Source organism: Meles meles, chromosome 7 (genome assembly GCF_922984935.1).
Source record: "Meles meles chromosome 7, mMelMel3.1 paternal haplotype, whole genome shotgun sequence".
NCBI classification, from domain to species: domain Eukaryota; kingdom Metazoa; phylum Chordata; class Mammalia; order Carnivora; family Mustelidae; genus Meles; species Meles meles.
This window is the reverse complement of record NC_060072.1, coordinates 112,119,571-112,142,951: the sequence shown is the minus strand read 5'-3', so window position 1 is coordinate 112,142,951 and position 23,381 is coordinate 112,119,571. Positions and strand designations below refer to the sequence as shown.

The 23,381-nt window shown below is 45.3% G+C and overlaps 2 protein-coding genes across 5 annotated transcripts in view; one reads left to right on the top strand and one right to left on the bottom strand.

Annotated features, from left to right (window-relative positions):
* ATP6V1E1 (ATPase H+ transporting V1 subunit E1) overlaps window positions 1–15,607 on the top strand; it is a 38,351-nt gene extending 22,744 nt beyond the window's left edge. The window contains exons 5-9 of the mRNA XM_046012411.1: window positions 6,249–6,338; window positions 7,774–7,842; window positions 10,014–10,108; window positions 13,604–13,691; window positions 15,010–15,607. Coding sequence (XP_045868367.1) covers window positions 6,249–6,338; window positions 7,774–7,842; window positions 10,014–10,108; window positions 13,604–13,691; window positions 15,010–15,072 — 405 coding nt within the window. The 3' untranslated portion in view covers window positions 15,073–15,607. The remainder of the gene's footprint in view (window positions 1–6,248; window positions 6,339–7,773; window positions 7,843–10,013; window positions 10,109–13,603; window positions 13,692–15,009) is intronic.
* SLC25A18 (solute carrier family 25 member 18) overlaps window positions 15,455–23,381 on the bottom strand; it is a 30,304-nt gene continuing 22,377 nt past the window's right edge. For 3 of the 4 annotated variants that reach the window (XM_046012407.1, XM_046012408.1, XM_046012409.1), the window contains 5 exons: window positions 22,393–22,511; window positions 19,529–19,694; window positions 18,594–18,748; window positions 17,733–17,808; window positions 15,455–17,330 (listed from right to left, as the gene is read on the bottom strand). In XM_046012407.1, coding sequence (XP_045868363.1) covers window positions 17,189–17,330; window positions 17,733–17,808; window positions 18,594–18,748; window positions 19,529–19,694; window positions 22,393–22,511 — 658 coding nt within the window. In that variant the 3' untranslated portion in view covers window positions 15,455–17,188. The remainder of the gene's footprint in view (window positions 17,331–17,732; window positions 17,809–18,593; window positions 18,749–19,528; window positions 19,695–22,392; window positions 22,512–23,381) is intronic. The other variant, XM_046012410.1, reaches the window with a different exon arrangement.

Here is a 23,381-nt window from a genome sequence, read left to right as displayed (position 1 = left end):
TGAAGAGAAAAATGCTGGAGGGATTCCTTGGTGGGGAGGGGCTGAGATTTCTTTCAGCCAAATGTCTCATGCAGTATATGCTTTAAATCTTTGTGCCCATAAACTTCCCAGATTGTAAAGCCTTAAATGACCTCTTAACCAGGCTGTTAGGATTTAATTAATAACACTTCTAGGGGTTAGGTTGTTCTGATAGACACCTACAATTAGAGGTTGATTTTTGAGCATCTTTTTTTTTTTTTAAAAGATTTATTTCTTTTTAGAGAGAGTGTGTGTGCCCAAGTGGGGGATTGGCAGAGGGTGAGGGAGAGAGAATTTGTAGCAGACTTCCTGCTGAGTGGGGAGCCCAAGGGCTCAATCCCACGACCCTGGGCTCTCCACTCCAGCCGAAATCAAAAGTTAGGTGCTGAATCAGCTGATCCACCCAAACAACCCTAATTGGCTTTTAATAGTTCGCTATGTCCATACAGAAATTTTATTTTTTTTTATTTTTTATTAAGGATGTTTTTTATTTGAGAGAGAGAGAAAGCATGAGTAAAGAGGGGGCAGAGGGAGAAACAGACTCTCCGCTGAGCAGGGAGCCAGATTCAGGACTCAATCCCAGGACTCTGGGATCATGACCTGAACTGAAGGCAGACACTTAACCAGTTGAGCCACCCAGGCGCCCCCATAAATTTTCTCCTTTCCTTCCATTCTTCCCTCCTTCCTCCCTCTCTCCCTCTCTCTCTCCTTTTCTTTTTTTTTCTTTTCCCACGCTTTTCTTTCTTTCAGATTTTATTAATTTATATAATGGAGAGAGATACAGCGAGAGTGGGGGAATGGGAGAGGGAGAAGCAGGCTCCCCACTGAGCAGGGAACTCCATGCGGGGCTTGATCCCAGGACCTGAACTGAAGGCAGACGCTTTACAACTGAGCCACCCAGGCACCCCCAGAAATTTTATTTCTAAAAATGCTCTGTTGGGGCCCCAGTGTGGCTCAGTCCTTTAAGCGTCGGACTCTTGGTTTCAGGTCAGATCATGATCTCACAGTCCTGAGAGCTAGTCCCACCTTGGGCTCCATGCAGAGCATGGAGCCTGTTTGAGATTCTCTCTCCCCTCCCTCTTCTCTCCCCACCCCTTGCTCACGTGCATGTGTCCGCACTCTCTGTCTAAATAAATAAATAAATCTCTCAGGGCGTCATGTTCTTTTCTTTTCTTTTTAAAAAGACTTTATTTATGGGCAGAGAGCTAGAGAGAGCACAAGTAGGCAAAGCAGCAGGCAGAGGGAGAAGCAGAAGCGGGCTCTCAGCTGAGCAGGGAGCCCAACCAGGGGCCCGATCCCAGGACCCTGGGATCATAACCTGAGCTGAAGGCAGACACTTAACTGACTGAGCCACTCAGGCGCCCCACTCAGGACATCATGTTCTACCCAGTTTCTTTTTAACACCCCAAAATAAGTTTTCCCACTCCCCCGCCCCTTTTTTCAAGATTTCTTTTTTAAAGTAACCTCTACACCCAATGTGGGGCTCAAATTCAGTTGCAAAATCAAGAGTCCCATGCTATGCCGACTGAGCCAGCCACATGCCTCCCCATTTTTTAAAAATATATACTGCTCCTGGGGTGCCTTGGTGGGCCCACTCAGTTGGGTGCCTGACTCTTGGTTTCTGCTAGGGCCCTGATTGTCAGGGTCTTGAGATTGAGCTCCATGTGGAGCCCCCAAGTTGGGCTCTACACTCAGCATGGAGTCTGCTTAAGACTGTCTCTCCCTCTGCCACTCCCCCTATGCATACTCTCTCCCTCTCTCTCTCCCTGTATCTCTTAAATAAATCTTAAAAATATGTGTATGTGTGTGTATACACCTTTATTTTAAAGAATGGTTTTCACATTACTATTAACATTTCTTTCATTGGGCTAACTCAGAATTATAACCCTGTCTTTAGACTCTAGATCTTTGTGAGGAGATGAATTACTGTTTAAATATTTCTTGCTGTCGAACACCTGGGTGGCTCAGTCAGTTGACTGCCTTCGGCTCAGGTCGTGATTCTCGGGTACTGGGATCGAGCCCCAAATTGGGCTCCTTGCTCATCAGGGAGTCTGCTTCTCCCTCTGCCTGCTACTCCCCCTGCTTGTGCTCTCTCTTTCTGTCTCTGACAAATAGATATCTTTGAAAAAAATACATTTCTTGCTTTGATGCTTTATGCTGCTTTATGAAGAATATATTTGAGAATGTCTGTTGCTGTGGGGGAGATTTTGAGGCGGCTACTTTCTCTTGAGCCCTCAGGGACTAGGAACATTTTAAAGCTAATCAAACTCAATTTAGTGGAAACAGTAATGGCCCTACAGTTTCTTTAGCAGATTCCTTTTTTAGGGGTTATCATAGGAATGCTTCTGTCAGCTAAGGGCATTAAAGCAAAAGCTGACTGAGGATCAGTAAATGGAAATAAAGCCAACCTGAGATGATCCCCAATGGGAAAAATGTAAAACAAAGTGACCATCATCTAATAATTACACATTTAGAAGAATAAAAATTATGTCTTTTTGGACATTTTGTTAACTTTTTTTTTTTTTAAGATTTTATTATTTATTTATTTATTTTTTTAAGATTATTTATTTATTTATTTGATAGAGAGAGATCACAAGTAGATAGAGAGGCAGTCAGAGAGAGAGAGAGGGAAGCAGGCTCCCTGCCGAGCAGAGAGCCCGATGCGGGACTCGATCCCAGGACCCTGAGATCATGACCTGAGCTGAAGGCAGCGGCTTAACCCACTGAGCCACCCAGGCGCCCCAAGATTTTATTTTTAAGTAATCTCAGCACCCAACGTGGGGCTTAACTCACAACCCCAAGGTCAAAAGTTGGAAGCTCTACCAACTGAGCCAGCCAGGTGTCTTTGTTAACTTTAAATGTATTTGGTTTTCGTCGGTAAACCGAAATGAAACTGCTGAGTGTGGAGCCTGAGGTGGGGTGGGGCTCCACCTGAGCAGAAACCGAGAGCCCAGCACTGGGTGCTTAACTGACTGAGCCACACAGGCTCCTCATAAGGATTTTTTTTTTTTGGACAGATGTTGAGTTCAGTGAAGATAATCTTAAGGTATATAACAATACACGAAGTAGAATATTTTTTAAACCATTTTATTTGCCTTTGGAAAGCATTTTAACTAGTTTCAGTATAGCCTCTAATGTCATGGATTCTCAGAACACCTTCCTGAAATTCTCGGGGGTGGCCAGCTACAGATTAGAAATCTTCTACAGTAGAACACAATCATACTATTTAAAATTTTTCTTACCTTATTTGTTAGTATGTTAGAAACAGTTTTCGTTTGAAAGTATGTGTGTGCTTGGACTTTTATTCGTTGTCTAATGTCAGAATTGACAGAAAGTCAGTCTGTAGGGGTGGAGGGCCAGCATTCTTACATACCTGCTGTTGTAGCTATGGAATCTATTTCACTTTTTATTAAAATGTTGGTTTTTTTGTTTTGTTTTGTTTTTTTTCAAAAACAACACCTGGGCACCTGGGTGGCTCAGTGGGTTAAGCCTCTGCATACGGCTCAGGTCGTGATCTCAGAGCCCCATATCAGGCTCTCTGCTCAGCGGGAAGCCTCCTTTACCCACCCCCATCCCCCGCTTGCCTCTTTGTTTACTTGTGATTTCTCTTTCTCTCTTTCAAATAAATAAATAAATAGATCTTTTTTTTTTTTTTTTTAGTTTTTTTTTAATTGGCCCTAAAGTGAGTAATTCTGATTTTTTTTTAAAGATTTTATTTATTTGACAGACAGAGATCATAAGTAGGCAGAGAGGCAGGCAGAGAGAGAGAGGAAGAGAAGCAGGTCTCTTGCTGAGCAGAGAGCCCGATACGGGGCTCAATCCCAGGACCCTGGGATCATGACTTGAGCCGAAAGCAGAGGCTTTAACCACTAAGCCACCCAGGCGCCCCACTAATTCTGATTTTTTAAAGGATTTTATTTATTTATTTATTTGACAGAGAGATAGAGCACAAGTAGGCAGAGCGGCCGGGAGAGGGGGAAGCAGGCTCCCTGCCAAGCAGAGAGCCCAATGCGGGGCTCGATCCCAGGATCCCGGGATCATGACCCGAGCCGAAGGCAGCTGCCCACCAACTGAGCCACCCAGATGCCCCTAATTCTGATATTTTAAAAAAAATCTTGGTCTAGGGCGCCTGGGTGGGTCAGTGGGTTAAAGCCTCTGCCTTCGGCTCAGGTCATGATCCCAGAGTCCTGGGATTGAGCCCCGCATCAGGCTCTCTGCTTGGCAGGGAGCCTGCTTCCCTTTGTCTCTCTCTGCCTGCCTCTCTGCCTGCTTGTGATCTTTGTCTGTCAAATAAATAAAATCTTAAAAACAAAATAATCTTGGTCTAATTGCACTTAGTAGACATCAAATGAAATAAATGTTTGCTTGACATTAGATGCATGAGGGAGAGTCAGGATGCCCTCACCTCTGCACAAATTGTGAAGTGAGAGCTCACTTCAGGTGTCTTGCAGGGCAGTGGGTTTCAGAGGGGCAGGGATCAAGGGTAATTCTCAGAACCAAATAAAGGGCTTTTCAGCATAGAGGGCTACTTCTTCCTCTGCACCTTCTCTCCCCAAACTCTGACTGACCTCTAGGTGAGCATGTGTCTCTCCTTCCTCCTTAAAGTATCAAGAAACAGCTTTCAGAGATCATAATAAGTAGAATAGACCATGTAGAACAATATGATTGAGGCATTTTCTTTGCCATTTTAAAGACTTGACTTCTCTTTTCACCGGTAAGCCAATAAATGCTTATTACTTAATGAGTAATTTCCACTGTGTTCTCTCAACCATAAGTGATTTGTTTCCTGGTAATCCCTTTAAATTTTTATTTTAGGGTTTTTTTTTCTTTTAAAGATTTTATTTATTTATTTGACGGACAGAGATCACAAGTAGGCAGAGAGGCAGGCAGAAAGAGAGGGAAACAGGCTCCCTGCTCAGCAGAGAGCCCGATGTGGGGCTTGATCCCAGGACAGTGGGATCATGACCTGAGCCGAAGGCAGAGGCTTTAACCCACTGAGCCACCCAGGAGCCCCTAGTTATTTTTATTATAGAAGATCAATGTTTATTATAGTCAAATTAGAAACTACAAACTAGCATAAAGAAAATTGAGTTCAGGGGCACCTGGGTGGCTCAGTCAGTTAAGCGTCTGCCTTTCTCTCTCTCTGCCTGCCTCTCTGCCTGCTTGTGATCTCTGTCTGTCAAATAAATTAAAAAAAAGAAAAAGAAAAAAAGAAAGTTGAAATCATTGATGGGTGGGGGGATGGGGTAAATAGGTTATGGGGATTAAGGAGTGCGCTTGTGATGAGCACTGGCTGATGTATGGAAGCGTTGAATCACCACATTGTGTGCCCAGAACTAATATACTATATGTTAACTAACTGGAATTTAAATTAAAAATTTTAAGGGGTACTTGGGTAGCTCAGTCAGTTAGGCATCCGATTCTTGTTTTCAGCTCAGTTCATGACTCAGGGATGTGGGCTTGAGCCCCACCCATGTCGAGTTCCACGCTCAGCAAGGAGGCTGCTGATCCATCTCCCTCTTCTACTCCCCCTGCTCTTTCTCTCAAATAGTAAATAAATAGAATCTTTTAAAAAAACTTAAAAGGAAAATTGAAATCATTGATAATCTAGCCTTTTATCTAGAAGATACAACCAAGTACCAAGTGCTGCTGGATTTTTTACATACTTTGCTCTCTATCCAGATATTGTTTTTTTCCTAATTAAAAAAATGGAATCAACTTGCACTAGTCTTTGTTTTTAAATATTTTATTTATTTGAAAGAGAAATAATGAGTGAGGGGAAGGGCAGAGGGAGAAGCAGACTCTCCACTGAGCATGGTGGTAGATGTGGGGCTTGATCCCAGGACACTGAGATCATGATGTGAGCTAAGGCAGACACTTAACCAGCTGAGCCACAACAGTCTTAATATTAATAGCTTGCTTTTTGAATCTGTATCACAAAGCTTTTTCCATGTTAGTCAGTTTTGTAGTTTTCTGAACTGATTGATAATCTGGGGTACTCTGCTTGAGCAACTTCCTGGGAGCTGTGATGTTGCTTCCTGCTTCCTTGTATGAGGGTATAGTGATTAACACAGCATCTGGTTTATCATGTATCTTGGAATGTATGTTGAATGAAAATAGTAATATAATGTGAAGCAAATGGGCATGGGCCAGGACCATCCTCACGGTGAGTTCTGAGCTGACTGCCCTGACTACCTGTGGATAACTTTTTTCTTTTCTACTCTTCGTAGGACCTATTAAATGAAGCAAAACAGAGACTCAGCAAAGTGGTAAAAGATACAACCAGGTACCAAGTGCTCCTGGATGGACTGGTCCTCCAGGTAATTTATAGGTTCGACCTACCACTACCCACTAGTAGCCAGAGTTCTTACAAAATTGACAAGATGTATTAGAGACCAGCTCTGGTTTTCTGTTGTTGTTGTTGTTGTTGTTTTGTTTTCCTATTTTGTCATCTTAGCTTTCTTCCTTGCTCTCTTCCTTCTCATGCATGAGGGGACAGTAATAATGATTGGATCAGACTTTTCCAACTTTTTCCTACCCTATTATATAGTCTTATAAGTCCTTTAGAACTCAATGGTCAAATTTGCTTGCAACCTCCAGCTTTAAACTTCCCTAATTTGGGGTGCCTAGGCAGTTAGTCATTAAGCATCTGCCTTCGGCTCAGGTCATGATCCCAGGATCCTGGGATCAAGCACTGCATCGGGCTCCCTGCTCAGAGGGAAGCCTGCTTCTCCCTCTCCTACTCTGCCTGCTTGTATTCCCTCTCTCACTGTATCTCTCTCTGTCAAATAAATAAATAAAATCTTAAAAAAATAATTAAAAAAAATAAATTTCCCTAATTTGAAGGGTGCCTGGGTGGCTCAGTTGGTTAAGTGTCCGACTTTTGATTTTTGGCTCAGGTCATGATCTCAGGGTAGTGAGATCGAGCCCCACATCAGTTTCTTCACTGGGCATGGAACCTACTTAAGATTCTCTCTCTCCCTCCCTTCTCTGTCTCACTGTGTCCCTCTTTAAGAACAAAACTTCCGGGCGCCTGGGTGGCTCAGTGGGTTAAGCCGCTGCCTTCAGCTCAGGTCATGATCTCGGGGTCCTGGGATCGAGTCCCGCATTGGGCTCTCTGCTCAGTGGGGAGCCTGCTTCCCTTTCTCTCTCTCTGCCTGCCTCTCTATCTCCTTGTGATCTCTCTCTGTCAAATAAATAAATAAATGAATGAATGAATGAATGAATAAACAAACAAACAGAGAGAGAGAAAGAAAGAGAGAGAGAGAGAGAGAGAGAAAGAAAGAGAGAAAGAGAGAGAGAAAGAAAGAGAGTGAGAAAGAAAGAGAGAGAAAGAAAGAGAAAGAAAGAGAGAGAGAAAGAAAGAAAGAAAGAAAAAGAAAGAAAGAACAAAACTTTCCTAATTTGATTTCACCATTAAAATATTTGCTTTAGATTTTGGGTTCAGACCAAAGACGATATACATTTTAAATGTTTGCAGCTTGCTTGTGAATTCTTATTTTACTTAGGTTAATTACAATAACATTTGGCTTCCACTTAGTTGATGTGAGAGAAGATTCCCATATCAATTTTGTTTCTACCACTGGAGCCTTGGGTGTGTTTATCTGGTTTGTGATACCGAAAGCTTCTTTCCATGTTCTCATACTGTGTATTCTGTCTTTTTACAAACTACATGAAAGAATTATAAAAATATTTTATTTTGGTTCGGATTTTATAAATTGCATTTCTTGACAATTGCATCTGATTGTCTTATAGGGTTTGTACCAATTGTTGGAGCCCCGAATGATTGTTCGTTGCAGGAAGCAGGATTTCCCTCTGGTAAAGGTAAAGAGCTTAAAGAAGAAACCCTTTTTTAAAAAAAATCAGAATGTTAGGGATGAAATGCATGCTTTAATAGAGGATAGCTCAGCCGTAGAAATTAGAGGTTTCTTAACACATTATAGATAGTAACTTAAGTGTACCTAAGCCTCTAATTTCTTTTTGTAAAGAAGATCAAGTTGCCCCTTCTAAGTTAGTACCCTCCTGCCTTTCTGGGAGCTCTGTAACACCATAATCTTCTGAAGATTCAGCAATAAAAAGAGCACACAGTATTGGAGCAAAGTTAGGCCATGCCATTTGAAAGTGACAGACTACTCCCAGAGTATGTATTCCTGTAGTTGGGAAAAGAATGGGGGTACAAGACAGAAGGGTTGCAGCAGTGAAAACACAGCTGCAGTCCCAGAGGCAAATGCCAAGGTGTTCCTTCATGTCCTGGCTAAGGGAGAAGCTGGCCCCCCTTCTAGGGGACGGCCGTTCGCTCCCTGGAGAGTCCAGACAGGCTGTAGCATTAGATGGGTGCTCTAGAATGAAGGACCCAGGAATCTGAATGAACGCCCCGGCTCTGATTCTGTGTCATCCAGTCGCTCTTCAGGTTAAAATTCTTCCTTGCAGGGCACCTGGCTGGCTCAGTCAGGAGAGCATGCGACTCTTGATTGTGGGGTTGTGAGTTTGAGCTCCATGTTGGCTCTAGAGAGTACTTAAATAAAAAAACTTACAAAATATGGGCACCTGGGTGGCTCAGTGGGTTAAGCCTCTTCCTTCGGTCAGGTCATGATCTCAGGGTCCTGGGATCGAGCCCCGCATTGGGCTCTCTGCTCAGCGGGGAGCCTGCTTCCCCCTCTCTCTCTGCCTGCCTCTCTGCCTACTTGTGATCTCTCTCTCTGTAAAACAAACAAACAAACAAACCAAAAAAAAAAAACTAAAAAAAAGAAAAGAAAATTGTTCCATGCAGCTTGCTTTCGGAGAAAGATTGGGTGCTTAGTCCCTTAGCAATTACATTTCTTACTGTAAATTAATATACTTAAATACATAACGTATTCGTACTCTTACTATAATTTGTCTCCCAAGTAACTTGTCACCTAGGAAAGAAAACATGCCAGCTGGGAAATACAAATGCTCATTCCCTTCACCTTGCACTGGAAATTAATAAATTGTGATACTCATTTGTGAACCATTTCAGTAACCTGGATCCACGTGTGTGCTGACAGCCTCATTTATGAACCTATGAAACAGAGAGCTAGACTTACTGGAGAGTTCCCCAAGGTGATGAGCATTCTATGGAGGCGGGCCTGAGTTGCCAACTAAAGTTCCTTCAAGAAAATGTTATTTACATGTGTCCTCATGCATAGTATTATTTAGATAGGACTTTCCACTAATTATATTTTATCACACTAATTATAGTATAGCATTTTTTTTCTAGTGTGCTCATTTGTTTTTAAAATTGTAAACTGTATATAGTACAGAGTACAAACTTGACCATTTTAGGTGTAGAGTGGCATTAAGTAAATGCACATTGTGCAGTCATGACCCCATCCCTCTCCAGAACATGTTCACTTTCCTGGACTGAAATTCTGTCCCCATTAAACACTAACTCCCCATTCCCTCGACCCCTGGCAGCCACCACCCTACCTCCTCTCCCTCTGAATTTGCCTGCACTGGGTACCTCGTACTGCTGGAATCCTACAATATCTGTCTTTCTGTGACTGGCTTATTTCACCTCGCTTGATGTCTTCAAGGTTCCTCATGTGGTAGCGGTGGTCCGAATTTCCTCCTTTTTAAGGCTGAATTGTATGCATATGAATTGTGTGCACATTTTTGCTTATCTGTTAGACATTTGGGTTGTTTCTGCCTGCTTTTTGGCTGTTGTGAATGATGCTGCCGTGAACATGGTTGTCCTATTAGCCATTCAAGTCTCTGGTTTCACTTTTGGGCATATACCCAGAGGTAGAATTGCTGGATCATAGTAATTCAGTGTTTTAACTTTTTTTTTTTGAGGAACTACCATACCACTTCCACAATAGCTGCACCATTTTCCATTTCCATCAACAATGCATCTCTTCTTTTACTTGATAAATAGATAGGAATATGCCTAGCTTGTATAGTTGGCCAGTTTTTTTGTATACTTGCTCCATAGTTTTCTGCTAAAACCTTGCACTGTTTTCTGGTTTTTTTTCCAGGCTGCAGTGCAGAAAGCGATTCCAATGTATAAAATTGCCACCAAAAAAGATGTTGATGTCCAAATTGATCAGGAGGCCTACCTGCCTGAGGAAATGTAAGGAGTGTTCCTGCCCTTAACGTCTAAGCTGCTTTCACTGTGAAAATGGCCTTTGTGCTGGGTCTTGTTCAAAGTGTTCTCTGAGGCACCCTTTATCACAAGAGTAAAGGTGTGGCCGTGTGCTGCTTGTGAGTCTTGCTGTTTTTTTCTTTCAGTACTTTGTTGTTCTCTCTTATTAACCAACTAGACTTGCTCTAAAAGTCTAAAAGGAGCTAACTTCCTGTGGCCACTTAGTTTATTCTGCAGAGAGGAAGCACTAATTCTCTGCCCAGGACTCAAAGCTGGGTCCAGATCTCTGTGTTAGATGCTGAGGATGATAATTGCTACCTCTGAGTTTCTTAGAAATAAGACAGGTCATCATGTAGGATAGTGACTGCTATATAGACAGATAGAACCCAATAGTTAGGTTCCTCAGGTACAGAATTGCAAATACCAGCGGTGCTTGTGCTGTGCGGAAATGACAGGACATTTCTTCGGCTTCCCTGATAAACTTGGTGCAGTTGGGCCAGGCAGTAGGAGCTCCTGATGAGGTCAGAGCCAATGTACTTTTCTCGATTGTGCTTGTGGGTCTAATGCCACATAGGCACAAATTGACTAACATTGCAGAAAGTCCTTGGGACTTGCAAACCTAGTTGAAAAAGCACCAGACCTGCGTTTGAGTCCTGAGTTGGCCTTTTGTGAGCTATGGGATCTGGAGACTGAATTCCATCATTTGTTAAATGGAAATGGTACTTTTTTGTTTCATGAAGTGAGGAAAAGAGAGGAGATTGTACATGTTAAAATGTTTTATAGGGGGCTGGGGTGGGTCAGTCCTTAAGGATCTTCCTTCAGCTCAGGTCATGGTCCCAGGGTCCTGGGATCGAGCCAGGCATCTTGCTCCCTGCTCAGTGGGAAGCCTGCTTCTCTCTCTCCCACTCCTTGCTTGTGTTCCCTCTCTCGCTGTGCCTCTCTCTGTCAAATAAATAAAATCTTTAAAAAAAAATGCTTTATAAATTGAGAAGTTACATAAGCTAGTATAGAAAGCTTCAATATTAAATCTCATGGAACTTTGATTTCTGGGCCTCTAAATTGGGATAATAGCACCTGCCTCACAGAATTCTTGGAAGCTTAAATGAGGTACTGTCTATACAGCATTTAACACGGTGCCTGGTACCCACAGTATATGTCTTTATTGAACTGTCAGATAATCATTGTTGTGATGATCAGGCAGATGGGACAGAAAGCACTTAGTTCAGGGTCTGTCTGGTAACGAGTGCGTTTCAGTCCTGAAATCTTTGGGGCCAGATGTTTTGAATCCCAGTGTTTAGAAAAGCAATAAAGAACATACACCACATGTGACATCATATCCCCAGCAAGGTCTGAGGCGTCATCCCCCACACACCCTGTGATCAAATACACTAATATTTCTAAGTGGGAACACTCACACTGCAAGGGATAAATACCTATAGATTCGCTAGTCATTTGCTGCCAGATGACTAGAGGTCATCTAGCTTTTGGAGACACAGAAATTAGACTTTAGTTCTGCTAGCTTACTGAATTTCAGAATTGTAGAGAAGGAATGGTGGGCTGATTCCAGTGCTTATTTATTTATTTATTTATTTATTTTATATATTTTTTAAAGATTTTATTTATTTGACGGAGAGAGAGAGATCACAAGTAGGCAGAGAGAGAAAGGGATGCAGGCTCCCTGCCAAGCAGAGACCCCGATGTGGAGCTCAATCCCAGGACCCTGAGATCATGACCCGAACTGAAAGCAGAGGCTTAACCCACTGAGCTACCCAGGTGTTCCTCCAGTGCTCATTTAAAGTAGAATTTTAAATATTGTTTTATTCAATCAACTTGTTTTATTCAGTGTATTTAAACGTGTTTTCTTGTTTGTCAAATAGCAAGGATACCGACCAAGACTCGTAGGGTTACTGGGAAGATAGAAGTCGGGGCAGCCCTGGGCTTTACACTCAGTGAGTGACTGGCCCTCAGGTGACATTCTGCCACAGTGGTGGTCTTTTCTGCCCTCGCTGCCTCCATGAGAACAAAGAATTGTGGCACCAACAGTGGGGTCAGGATTTCAGCAGAGCCAACAACGTCCTTATGAAGGATATAGTCTGTTTAGAGAAACGGAAGACAGATGAAACAAAGAAATGCCAGGAGGAGGGAGTAGAGAGTAAGAAGATAGTATTAACTTCATTGTCCATTAAAGTTTTCCAGAGACAATTTGCCAAACCTTTTCCCAGTCTTTGTCACATAACCTGCTTATTTCAAGAAATATCTGGGGAGACCTGGGTGGCACAGTCATTTGAACATTTGCCTTCCACTCAGGAAGGAACCTGCTTCTCCCTCTCCCCTGCTTGTGCTCTCTCTGTCAAATAAACAAAATCTTTAAAAAAAAAAAAAAAAAAAAAAAAAGTTTTTATTTACTTAGTTGCTAGAGAGAGAGTACAAACAGGGGGAGTGGCAGGCAGAGGGAGAAGCAGGCTCCCCACTGAGCAGGGAGCCTGATATGGGGCTCCATCCCAGGACTCTGGGATCATGACCTGAGCCAAAGGCAGCGGGTTAACTCACTGAGCCACCCAGGCACTCTAAATAAAATCTCTATTAAAAAAATAACACCAAAGACAAAAAACAAACAAACAGAAAACCATGTCTTTTCTTTAAAAAAAAAAAAAAAAAAAAAAAGGAAAAAATATTTGACAAAATTCTAATGTACGAAAGAATTTCATTCCCCGGGGGCTCCTTGTAATAGAATTTGACTTACCTGCCTTAAGCCTCTAAGCGCTAGAAACTTTGGAGAAATGAACAACAGAAGTGAAGTGTGGCTAGAGGCAGGACTCCCTAAGGGCCAGTTTGGTGCAAGATTATAGTGGTAGGGGTGCCTGGGTGGCTCAGTGGGTTAAAGCCTCTGCTTTCGGCTCGGGTCATGATCCCAGAGTCCTGGGATTGAGCCCCACATTGGGCTCTCTGCTCCGCAGGGAGCTTGCTTCCTCCTCTCTCTCTCTCTGCCTGCCTCCCTGCCTACTTGTGATCTGTCAAATAAATAAATAAAATCTTAATAAAAGGTTACAGTGGTACCTTTCATCTGATACACAGTACAGTCAGAATATGATGGCCTTATCAGTACCCCTGGTAATTAGCAGGATTGGGTCTTGGGAAATACTCAGATGAGGATGCGATTGATTTTCAAGCTGAGGCAAAATCCTTCCCCATTTCGTCTTGTTGGGGAGGGCTTTTAGAATTAACTTCAGTGGCTAGAACATGGAGTCAGATTGGATGTAGCAGTCACTTGGTAAATGACCGTTATTATCAACCTCCATACCTTAAATCCTCAGAAGCTTTCTGAATTAATTTTAAGCTCTTTGCATGTGTTTATTGGCCCCTTACAGTATTTAAACACACTCCATACAACAAAACACCTTTCTTCTCAGGAAAGAAAGTAAACGTACATGTGTCTGTTTTCCTCAAATCTATAAAAATTGTTACTTCCTGTGTTCTTTGTAGAGCTGGTGGAGTTGAGATCTATAATGGGGATCGTAAAATAAAAGTTTCCAATACCCTAGAAAGCCGGCTGGATCTCATAGCCCAGCAGGTGAGTGTGGGAATACATCTTATTAGTTGGTCTGTTGTTACTTTGAAGTGATGCAGAGAACATATGTGTGTTCACTGGTATTTGGGGTTTGGGGTTTGTCATTCTTTCTACATTTTGTGGCATTTTCTTGAATGGGCAGTAGGCAGGCAACATTTACTGAGGTGACACCACTTACATGAGAGTGGATTTGGGGTTGAATGAGGGTTTTGTTTATTTAGGATTCTGATGTACACATTTTACTGCATGTAGAGATGCTGCCCGGGGTCCTTTCTCCAGTAAGAATGGCAGGAAGTAAAGTAAATGTTGTTTAAAGGACTTGCCAGAGGGCTGCTGGCTCTTAAGGTGTTACCAGGTTGGTACAGATAATCTCTAGGGAGCAAGGAGAATTCAGGTGCCTCAGAACGCTGGGCCTCTTTCGGCAACGGTAGTCTGCTGCTGTGGCTGCTAGCTCATCTTAGAGGAGAGCACTTTGACCTTGAGTATCATCTTCTGATAACTTAAACCCTAAAGCTGTATTCACCATTAGAGTAGCCGCTATCCACACATGAATGAAGTAATTAAGTAAAATTAAAATCTGAGTCCCATGGTTGCACTAGGCACAATTCAGACGCACAGTAACCACATGTGGCTAGCGGTCTGTCTTTGGACAGAACAGCCTGTGAAGTTTGAGATTAAATCCTAAGGATTTTTCAGTTGCTGTAATGAACGAGTGCCTCAGCACAAACTTGCATTATGTGTTTTCTGCCTGGCACATACTAGGCACTCAGTGACTGCTGAAAGAAAGAAAATAGATGATCCAGAATATTATGAGGTAATACTGTTAAGGGATCATCTCTTCCCTCTGCAGCACAGCTAACAGAAGTCTTAAACAATAATGCCTTTAGTTTTTTTCTTTGTCCCCTTTAAGCAGTCAGTCAGTCATAACCACAAATTTGTGACCAGGTAAGTTTCCTGCCGAGTGTTCTGAAGGAAAGGTACAGACTTGCTGCTTAGCTTTGTGGTCTCCTTCCCAGCCACGTAGAGGTCGCTGACTTGCCACTTGAAGTTAAGATGTGCCTGTCTGGGGCACCTGGGTGGCTCAGTGGGTTAAGTGTCCGACTCGTGACTTCGGCTCAGGTCATGATCTCAGTCAGGGTTGTGGGATTCAGCTGCTCAGTGGGGAGTCTGCTTGAGATTCTCTGTCTCTCCTCTCTCTGCCCCTCCCCCCACCCACATACACACACTCTCTCTAAACTAAATTAAAAAAAAAAAAAATGCCGTGTTTTCCAAATTTTCCAGTTGACAGCACTTACTTACTAAAGATCTTCTTTCTTCACAGATGATGCCAGAAGTACGGGGCGCCTTATTTGGTGCAAATGCCAACAGGAAGTTTTTGGACTAAACCTTTGGGCAAGGTGGAGTTCATCCACTGCTTTCCTGTCATGTGGAAGTTTCTGATATTAGAAGAAACAAGATATCTGTGTGGCTTCCTCTTCACTGTTCTACTATTCTGTATTTTATCAGTGGATCCTCTCTGTAGCTAATGCCCTTGGCCTAATTGTTAACATGAGAGAAAGTTTCACTTACTATGATCAGGAAACCTCCTCCTTAGCTTATCTAAAAGCATGACTTTCATTTGCTTTTGTAGCATGAAGGCGAGGGTATCAGATGGTGGTTACTGGAGCTTCACCGAGTCTCTGCTCTTCTCTCGTCTTGTGCTGTCAGTTCTCGAGCCTAGAGGGTGAGGTGTGTGGTGTTCTCTGACATTCAGTCTCTGCTCTTTAGGCTGCAGATGTGTGGGGGGCATGCACTCCTGCCAGCAATAGTAGCTTCACTGTTAACCTGTTTGGGCCTAGAAGTGCTCCTCATCTGTAAATGTGACTTAAAATCTAAGCCATGAGTAGGTCTTATTTATTAAAACAAAATGTTTACATGGATTTCATTGTGACTCATTATGCAAGGTGCTATAAGTTTTATGATTTGCAAGGGAAAAGTTCTTCCCGAAGTATCTGGAAAGGAAGCATTCTCCTAATCCCTATAGTCACTGGGTGACAGCTGTCACTACTTGAAACCATTAACCCTCTCTGTCCTCTGGCACTTCCTGCTCATTTTTGCCAGACTCTTATCCAGAAGCATTCCTTCCAGCCACTTAAAAGCTTTCAGACGTACCACACAAACAGGTGTTCACTATTACCTGTCCTCTGGAGGGTTTGACAGCTTTATTGAGGAAATCATTTTACTAGCTTTGGCAGAGTTGGAAAAGCATCTGTGGGCTTACTGGGGGAGAAGGGATACTGTGTGTCAGTCCTAAACCCTTTCACAAGGGTCCTTTTCTTTCTCTCCTCCTCCAGTTTCCCCCCATGACCACTAAGAACTGCCCAGGGCCTTGCAGTGGGGTAGAGGTGGGGTCTAACTGGGGTCTGTCTCTACATTCCGCACTCACACATGTCCTCCCAGTAGAGAACGCAGCTACTGAGCCTGATCGTTTTTCATTAATGTCAGTGACGTTTGAGACGAGGTGGGGACTAATGTAAGTGCCAACTCCTGGCACAGGCATTGTTTACCGAGGACCTGAAGCCCCCGTGTTGCCAGCATCTCTCCGCCGCAGCCCTCTGGGGAAAGAAGGCACATTGGGACTGTCACAGCGAACCTGTTCCGCAAGGCAATGCAGTTATGCAGTGATGGAATCAAGGCTGAAAACCCAGTGTGACCCTGCTGCTGTCCCCCAGCCTCCGAAGCAGTCATCTGAAGAGCCTGTGGAGGGACTGCTGTGGTACTCATTGGGATGTAGCTCGCTTCTGAAATGGACAGGGACAATAGAGGGCAAACCATTCACTGCAGCCCGTCTGCTTCTCCCACTATCGACAAGATGAGATCTGAATCCATTTTATTTAAAACCATGTTCCGTGGACAGGGTGGGAGAGCTGTGCCCTGGAGGGAGGATATGCCAGGGTAGGGGTGAGGGTTGGGACAGCTGCCCTGCCTTGGCCCCTGTGGCTTGGTTAGTCAGCCTAATCCTGCAGCCATCACGATTTGAAAAGATCTGCTTGGTTTCCAACTCTGTGCTGACTTTGAGGGCTTTCATGGTCCCCTTTCCCAAAATCAGTGCTAGAACTAACCATAAGTCATTGAATTCAGAATGAACACTAAATCCTCAAACTGACTCAAGTGTATGGAGTTTTGAGTGTGAAGTAGAAAAGGAAAATGTAGAAAGGACCCTTCTATCATGTGTTAAGGGTCTGCAGTTAATCCAACCCACACATGTCCTGTTTCTCTTGTTGAAAAGTAGGTGGTTAGGGGCTGCTGGAGCTCGCTGGTAGTTGTAGCCCCAAAGAAAAGAAGGCAGATGTGAAGGGAGAAGGGGACCGTACCCAGCTTGCTTATTAGAATAAGAGTGTTTCTTCAGAGATTGAGGTAGCACTACAAGTTAGAGGACAAAATACAACCTGGATGGGCCATCTTGCTCATCCCCATCTAGCTGAAGTTGAGATGGCAGGGGACTTGGGCTCCAGCTATCTCTACTCGAAACACTTTAAGATCCGTTCCCCAATACCAATGAAGTAGACCCCTTGGGCAATCCCAAAGAGAGGGGCTATGACAAGGGCCCGGCAGCCTGCTCCCTTCATGAGGGCAGATGGTCCCTCCTGAATCCAGAGTTTCCTGCAGAGAGAGAAGAGCCCCGTAAGCTGATTGGCAGGCGCGCACTGCGAATGGCCCCTCTCTGACGTTTGCACATCTTCCCCCGGAGAGTATGTGTCATTTTCCACAGCGGGCTCCCCTGGGTGTAGCAGCCTGGTCCCAGCCACCATGTGAGCAGCTGGGTCCAGGCCATAGGAAATTGGCTCAGTGTTACTAGACTTTGGGAGAAATGTTATAGTGCGAAGGAGAAAACTCCCGGTACATCCTATTTTGTTGAGAGGTGAAGGGAAGGAACACGTATCAAGGAAAGCCAGAGCTCAGCCTAGTACAGTGATGAAATTGTCCTCTACGTGGGGTGTAGGTAGACCGCAAGGCAGGGGGACCATCCCAGCCCCAACCTCTGCAGGGCTGCAGGCTTCTCACCTGGCGCAGTCAGTGATCCCGCTGTAGCTGTCCTCGCCCAGGCCTTTCTTGAGGGTTTGGATTCGCGTTTTCAAAACTAAAACAAAAGTGAAAATAAGTAGTGAATGTTTGGTTTTGGCTCCCGCCAACATGAAGTGGTTTCCCATTTAGAGCCAGCATACACAAAACTGAATCCTAAGGCCAATGCTGCCATTGTGTGATCTGTAGTAGAAGATCCTCCGCTCTTTGGGCCTCATTTATGAAATAAAATGACACGATCCTTCAGGTTACTCATACTATAGAAAGGTCCACCTGTGTGTTAGAGCAGCCGGGAGTAGCCCTGAAGATAGGAGAAGCGTGGTCTGACACTGTTAAACTCCTGTCTTTAGCCTCCACTTTGAAAACTCGACTGGGGGGCGCCTGGGTGGCTCAGTGGGTTAAGCCGCTGCCTTCGGCTCAGGTCATGCTCTCAGGGTCCTGGGATCGAGTCCTGCATCAGGCTCTCTGCTCAGCAGGGAGCCTGCTTCCCTCTCTCTCTCTGCCTGCCTCTCTGCCTAGTTGTGATTTCTCTCTGTCAAATAAAATCTTAAAAAAAAAAAACTCGACTGGGGGATGAAAAGCTAATGAAATCAGCACCTAGAAGGTGAGTGCGTTTGTCAGGGATAAGAAGGGAGTGAAGGTCTCCTTGGCTCCACGTTATCTGGGGAGACCCTTGCTGAGTTTCTGCCGGTGGCCATAGGTTGTGATCCAAGAGTTCTCAGGTTGGAGCTGTTTCATTTCTATACGAAAAGTAACTGCCTACTTATCCTCTACATGAATGTGCAGCTGTCTAACTTGTAAAGTGGGGCAGCCCTTGAAGACCCCCATCTCCGACACACTTACCGTCCAGAGGTGTTACTGTGACAGCGGCTACAGAACCTGCAACACAGCCTGACATGAAGGAATGCGCGAAGGAAGCCTTCCCTGTGCTCTCGTTGAACCCGAGGTTGTTAAGGTTGGCAAACAGTGGAAAGTAGATGATGGAGAAGGGGATGTCTCTGTGGGAGAGCAAGAGGGGTGAGCTGCCTGTTGCTCAGGCAGGAAGCCTTTCCCTAAGCCAGAGACAAGCTGGCAGTTAACCTCTTCCTTCCCTGGCCCCCATGGATAATGTGGAGTGATAGAGGGGGGAAGGGGAACAATGGGTCGGCCTGCCTGCCCCATCCTCCCGGCACATCACTCTGCCCTCCCAGCACCTGCAGGGCTCTGCGAGGACCGGGCCACAGATGCAGGGACCGGGAGCACGCTCTGGGAGAATGCGTGGACAGGCTGCGGTAAGCGTGAGCTGAGAGAGTGGTTAGTGAGGAGCTCTATAAGCTACGAGTTAAGGGGGTGGGGTGGGCAGGAAGGTGAAGTTCATTTATCTGTTGCCCAGTGGTAGGAGAAAACTAACCCTTTTCCTGGCACACTTCTGATCAACTCTAAGGATTTTGGTCAACTAGCAAGGTAAAATGAGGGGTCTCTGCCCATTTACTTATTAACGATTTGAAGTCCTTTGTCCTTAGGACATTCTTAGGTGCCTGTGGACCATAGAACATCTCATACTCGTGTGGTCTGGTTACTGGACAAGGGGCCTCAAACTAGTCTTCCAGGCGCCCATCCTGTGCAATTCTGCTCAGTTCTGTGCCAAATCGGAAGCCTGGAGGTAGTTTGCTCTCTGGGCTTTGAATTTCCAGGAAGAATGCAGCAACAGATTGGTGCTGCGGTCCCACTGGCCTTCCGTGCCCTCTCCCTCCTCCCCGGGTCCCTTCTGGGTCCCAAGTTCAGGAATAAAGCCTCACCTGAGGAGAGTGGCGCCCAGACCCTTGTAGAGACCAGCCAGGCCCTGGGTGCGGAGTAGTTCCCAGGCGATAAGGGTGGCAGACGGGCGCTTGTGGGTGGAAGCCGAACCTGTACTGTAGGACCTGGAGGAGGAAGGTGCTGAGGCCGAGCCCTGACGATTAGCTGCTGAAAGGGAGAGGGCAGACCCCATCACAAGCCAGGCCCCAGCAGGGAGCGTACCTCCTGCCTCCTCACCCTGGGACAGCTCAGAGGTGAGGCTCACATCCCTACTGGAGTTCTGAGGATAGTCCAAATTTTATTTTAAGATTTTATTTTATTTTTTTTAAAAGATTATTTATTTATTTATTTTGACACAGAGAGAGATCACAAGTAGGTAGAGAGGCAGGCAGAGAGAGAGGAGGAAGCAGGCTCCCTGCTGAGCAGAGAGCCCCATGCGGGGCTCGATCCCAGGACCCTGGGATCATGACCTGAGCCGAAGGCAGCGGCTTAATCCACTGAGCCACCCAGGCGCCCCAAGATTTTATTTTTAATGAAAATATCTACATCTAACATGAGGCTCGAGCTCACGACCCCAAGGTCGAGAGTCATGCACTCCACCACCAAGACAGTCAGGTGCCCTGGATTACCTTCATTTTAGAACATTCATTTTTTTGGCTCCAAGGAAATCTTTATAAGATCAGTGTCATCTCATGCGTCATCCCCACTGCACGGGGCACTTCCCAAGAGCCACGGCCCGCCCAGCCTCCTCTGGAGGGAGTTGGAGCAGCACCTGCTCCAGCCCCAATTCCTTATCCTCCTGCTAAAGCTGTGCTTTAGATCTGGCTTCCATTTCTTTCTTTCTTTCTTTTTTTTTTTTTAAAGATTTTATTTATTTATTTGACAGACAGAGATCACAAGTAGATAGAAAGGCAGGCAGAGAGAGAGAGAGAGAGAGGGAAACAGGCTCCCTGCTGAGCAGAGAGCCCGATGAGGGACTCGATCCCAGGACCCTGAGATCATGACCTGAGCTGAAGGCAGCGGCTTAACCCACTGAGCCACCCAGGCGCCCCTGGCTTCCATTTCTAAACCAACTCTGAGCCTATTTACATAGTATCATCCTGCTGGCGCTTTGGGGCCTCAGAGTCCCATGTCCTTCTGCCTCATGTGTAAAGCAGCAAATTCTTTTTGCCCAAAATCTATCTCCCTCAGGCCTCCAGAGGTGCCTCCCCCCTCGAGTAGTCCAAGATCAGGTGAACACGGCCTTTACACCCTTCACCATTTTATAGAATTTGATTCTTCATTTTAGTTGAATAATTCAGAGCCCATAACTGGATGAGTTCAACATCTAAGAAATAGAAGGGAAATGGTTTTCTCCTGAGCATTGCAAGCACAGCATTTCAACCATGGGTGAGTCCCACCCGTGACCACAGGATTCAATGCGCTCAAATTGTGTGACTGTTCGTTTTCTTAATTCTCCTGTTGGAGCAGCTTTGTCTAGACTCTGCGCCCTTGCTCCAAGGAAGCGGTTTCCGGCCCCAGTTTCATCTGACAGCCAGCAGGTGACACCTCGCCCTGGGACACCACCGACTGCACATCTGCTCCCGGGGCAGCCAGCCGGGCGCAGGCTCAGACAAGGAGCATGAAGGAGGAAGTTCATCCGTGAGCCTGATGTTGCCTGTTATCCGTTCACTCCTAGCCTGTCCTTCCCTTCTCTTGAAGTGGTTTGGAAAACTGACAGTCTCATCCAAGTTGAAAACTGAGAGTTTCAGAGCTTTTACTCTTTGTAGATCAAAACACAGGCTTTCCAGCGCCCAAACTTTTTTCTTGCTGCAGTTTCACGAGCTTCAGACTAGTCTGCTCCAACCTAGAAAGCTGGTTGGATCTAGCACAGCATGTGCGCACAGTGGGCTTGAGGAGGGGAAGGGCACCCACATTTATTGAGGGCCTTACCAGGTGCTAGGCTGGGCAGCTCACGTGCTCCCTTCTTTAATGCAGGCCTGGCAGTTCACCCTGAGGAAACGCCCTCTGTTCTGCCCCACTGTGGGTGGCCTTTCCTCCGCTGGACAGCGAACCCTGGTTCTTAATCTATGCTTTGGTACTTACTTACACCACTTGGTATTTTTGAGAGGACCAGGATCTTGGAAAAGGACAGAATTCACTTCCAAGAAAACAAAAGAGTAGGAATGGTTCTCTTGTTCCTTATGATGCCTTCCCACCAAAGGCCAGCTTCTATAGCGTAATATAATAGAGCAGAACATGAGGTCTACTGACTGAAGTGTTTGTGATCAGGCTGTTGATCCTTCTTAAAATCTTTAGGAAGTCAAGCCTAAAGGTCATGGTGATCTGATAAGAGGTATTAGGTTACCTTCTGAACCAAGCTTCTCAGTTCTGCTGTTTGTTTTAGAATTAGAAGTGTTGAGGGGCGCCTGGGTGGCTCAGTGGGTTGAGCCTCTGCCTTTGGCTCAGGTCATGATCTCAGGGTCCTGGAATCGAGTCCCGCATTGGGCTCTTTGCTCGGCGGGGAGCCTGCTTCCCCCCCTCTCTCTGCCTCTCTGCCTACTTGTGGTCTCTGTCAGATAAATAAATAAAATCTTTAGAATTAGAAGTGTTGAAATCTAGAACGGTAGCCATTAACTAAAGACTTGTAGGGGCACCTGGGTAGGTCAGTAGAGCACGTGACTCTTGATGATCTCAGTGTTATGAGTTTGAGCACCACGTTACTTAAAAAAAATTTTAAATCTTAAAAAAAAAAAAAAAGAGAGACTTCTACTGACCTGGAAAGCTGATTGAATCACACAGTCTAGCCAATGAGTGCAGAATGTGGGGAAATCTATTCTGATCACAGCCCTTTGCTAATCCCACGTGGAATTGGGATAGGCCTCACCCAAGCGCCCAGCATCCTGCAGCTGAATCTTGAGCATTTCCATGGGACAGGTAACCACCACCTGGCATATTCCAGCTCCGCATCCAGCTAGCATTTCCATCTTCAGATTCCGCTGCATCCTGTGGGACCATGAGTCAGGCTCCTTCAGTGACAGGCCAGCCCGGCCACCCATCCTGGTCTGTCTGCCCAAGACCCTCGGTAGATGAGACTTTCCGTGCGTGGTACTCAGCCTTCTTCTGATCAGCTGCCACTCACCCAGCTGGGTAAATCATCACCTGGCCCTCGAACACAGTCTCCTTAAAACATGAAACTAAATTTAAAACGGGATGCCAGGGAGGTAGCACCTGCACAGAGGTTGAAACGAGTGCACTGAAACTACCCATTGCATGGATGTGGTTGTCCCCAGTCCCTGAAGCAATATCACCAGTGGGAGGCACAGATAGTACGAGAAAGTGTTTGGGGGTTCATTTTTTTAAAAAAAAATTTATTTGACAGAGAGATCACAAGCAGGTAGAGAGGCAGGCAGAGAGAAAGGAGGAAGCAGTCTCCCCGCTAAGCAGAGAGCCCGATGCAGGGTTTGATCCCAGGACCCTGGGATCATGACCTGAGCCGAAAGCAGAGGCTTAACCCACTGAGCCACCCAGGCTCCCCTGGGGTTCATTTTTAAAGATTAAAAAAAAAATTTTTTTTAATTTATTCATTTGATGGACAGAGATCACAAGCAGGCTGAGAGGCAGGCAGAGAGAGAGAGAGGAAGCAGGCTCCCCGCCGAGCAGAGAGCCCGACGCAGGGCTCGATCCCAGGACCCCGGGACCATGACCTGAGCTGAGGGCAGAGGCCTTAACCCACTGAGTCACCCAGGCCCCGGGGGTTCATTTTTAAAAATTCATCAGCATAATAACAGACACATAGATCAATGGAACAAAACTGAAAACCCAGAAATACAGTCCTGCATATCCAGTGGCCAAGGGAGCCAAGAGTACTCCGTG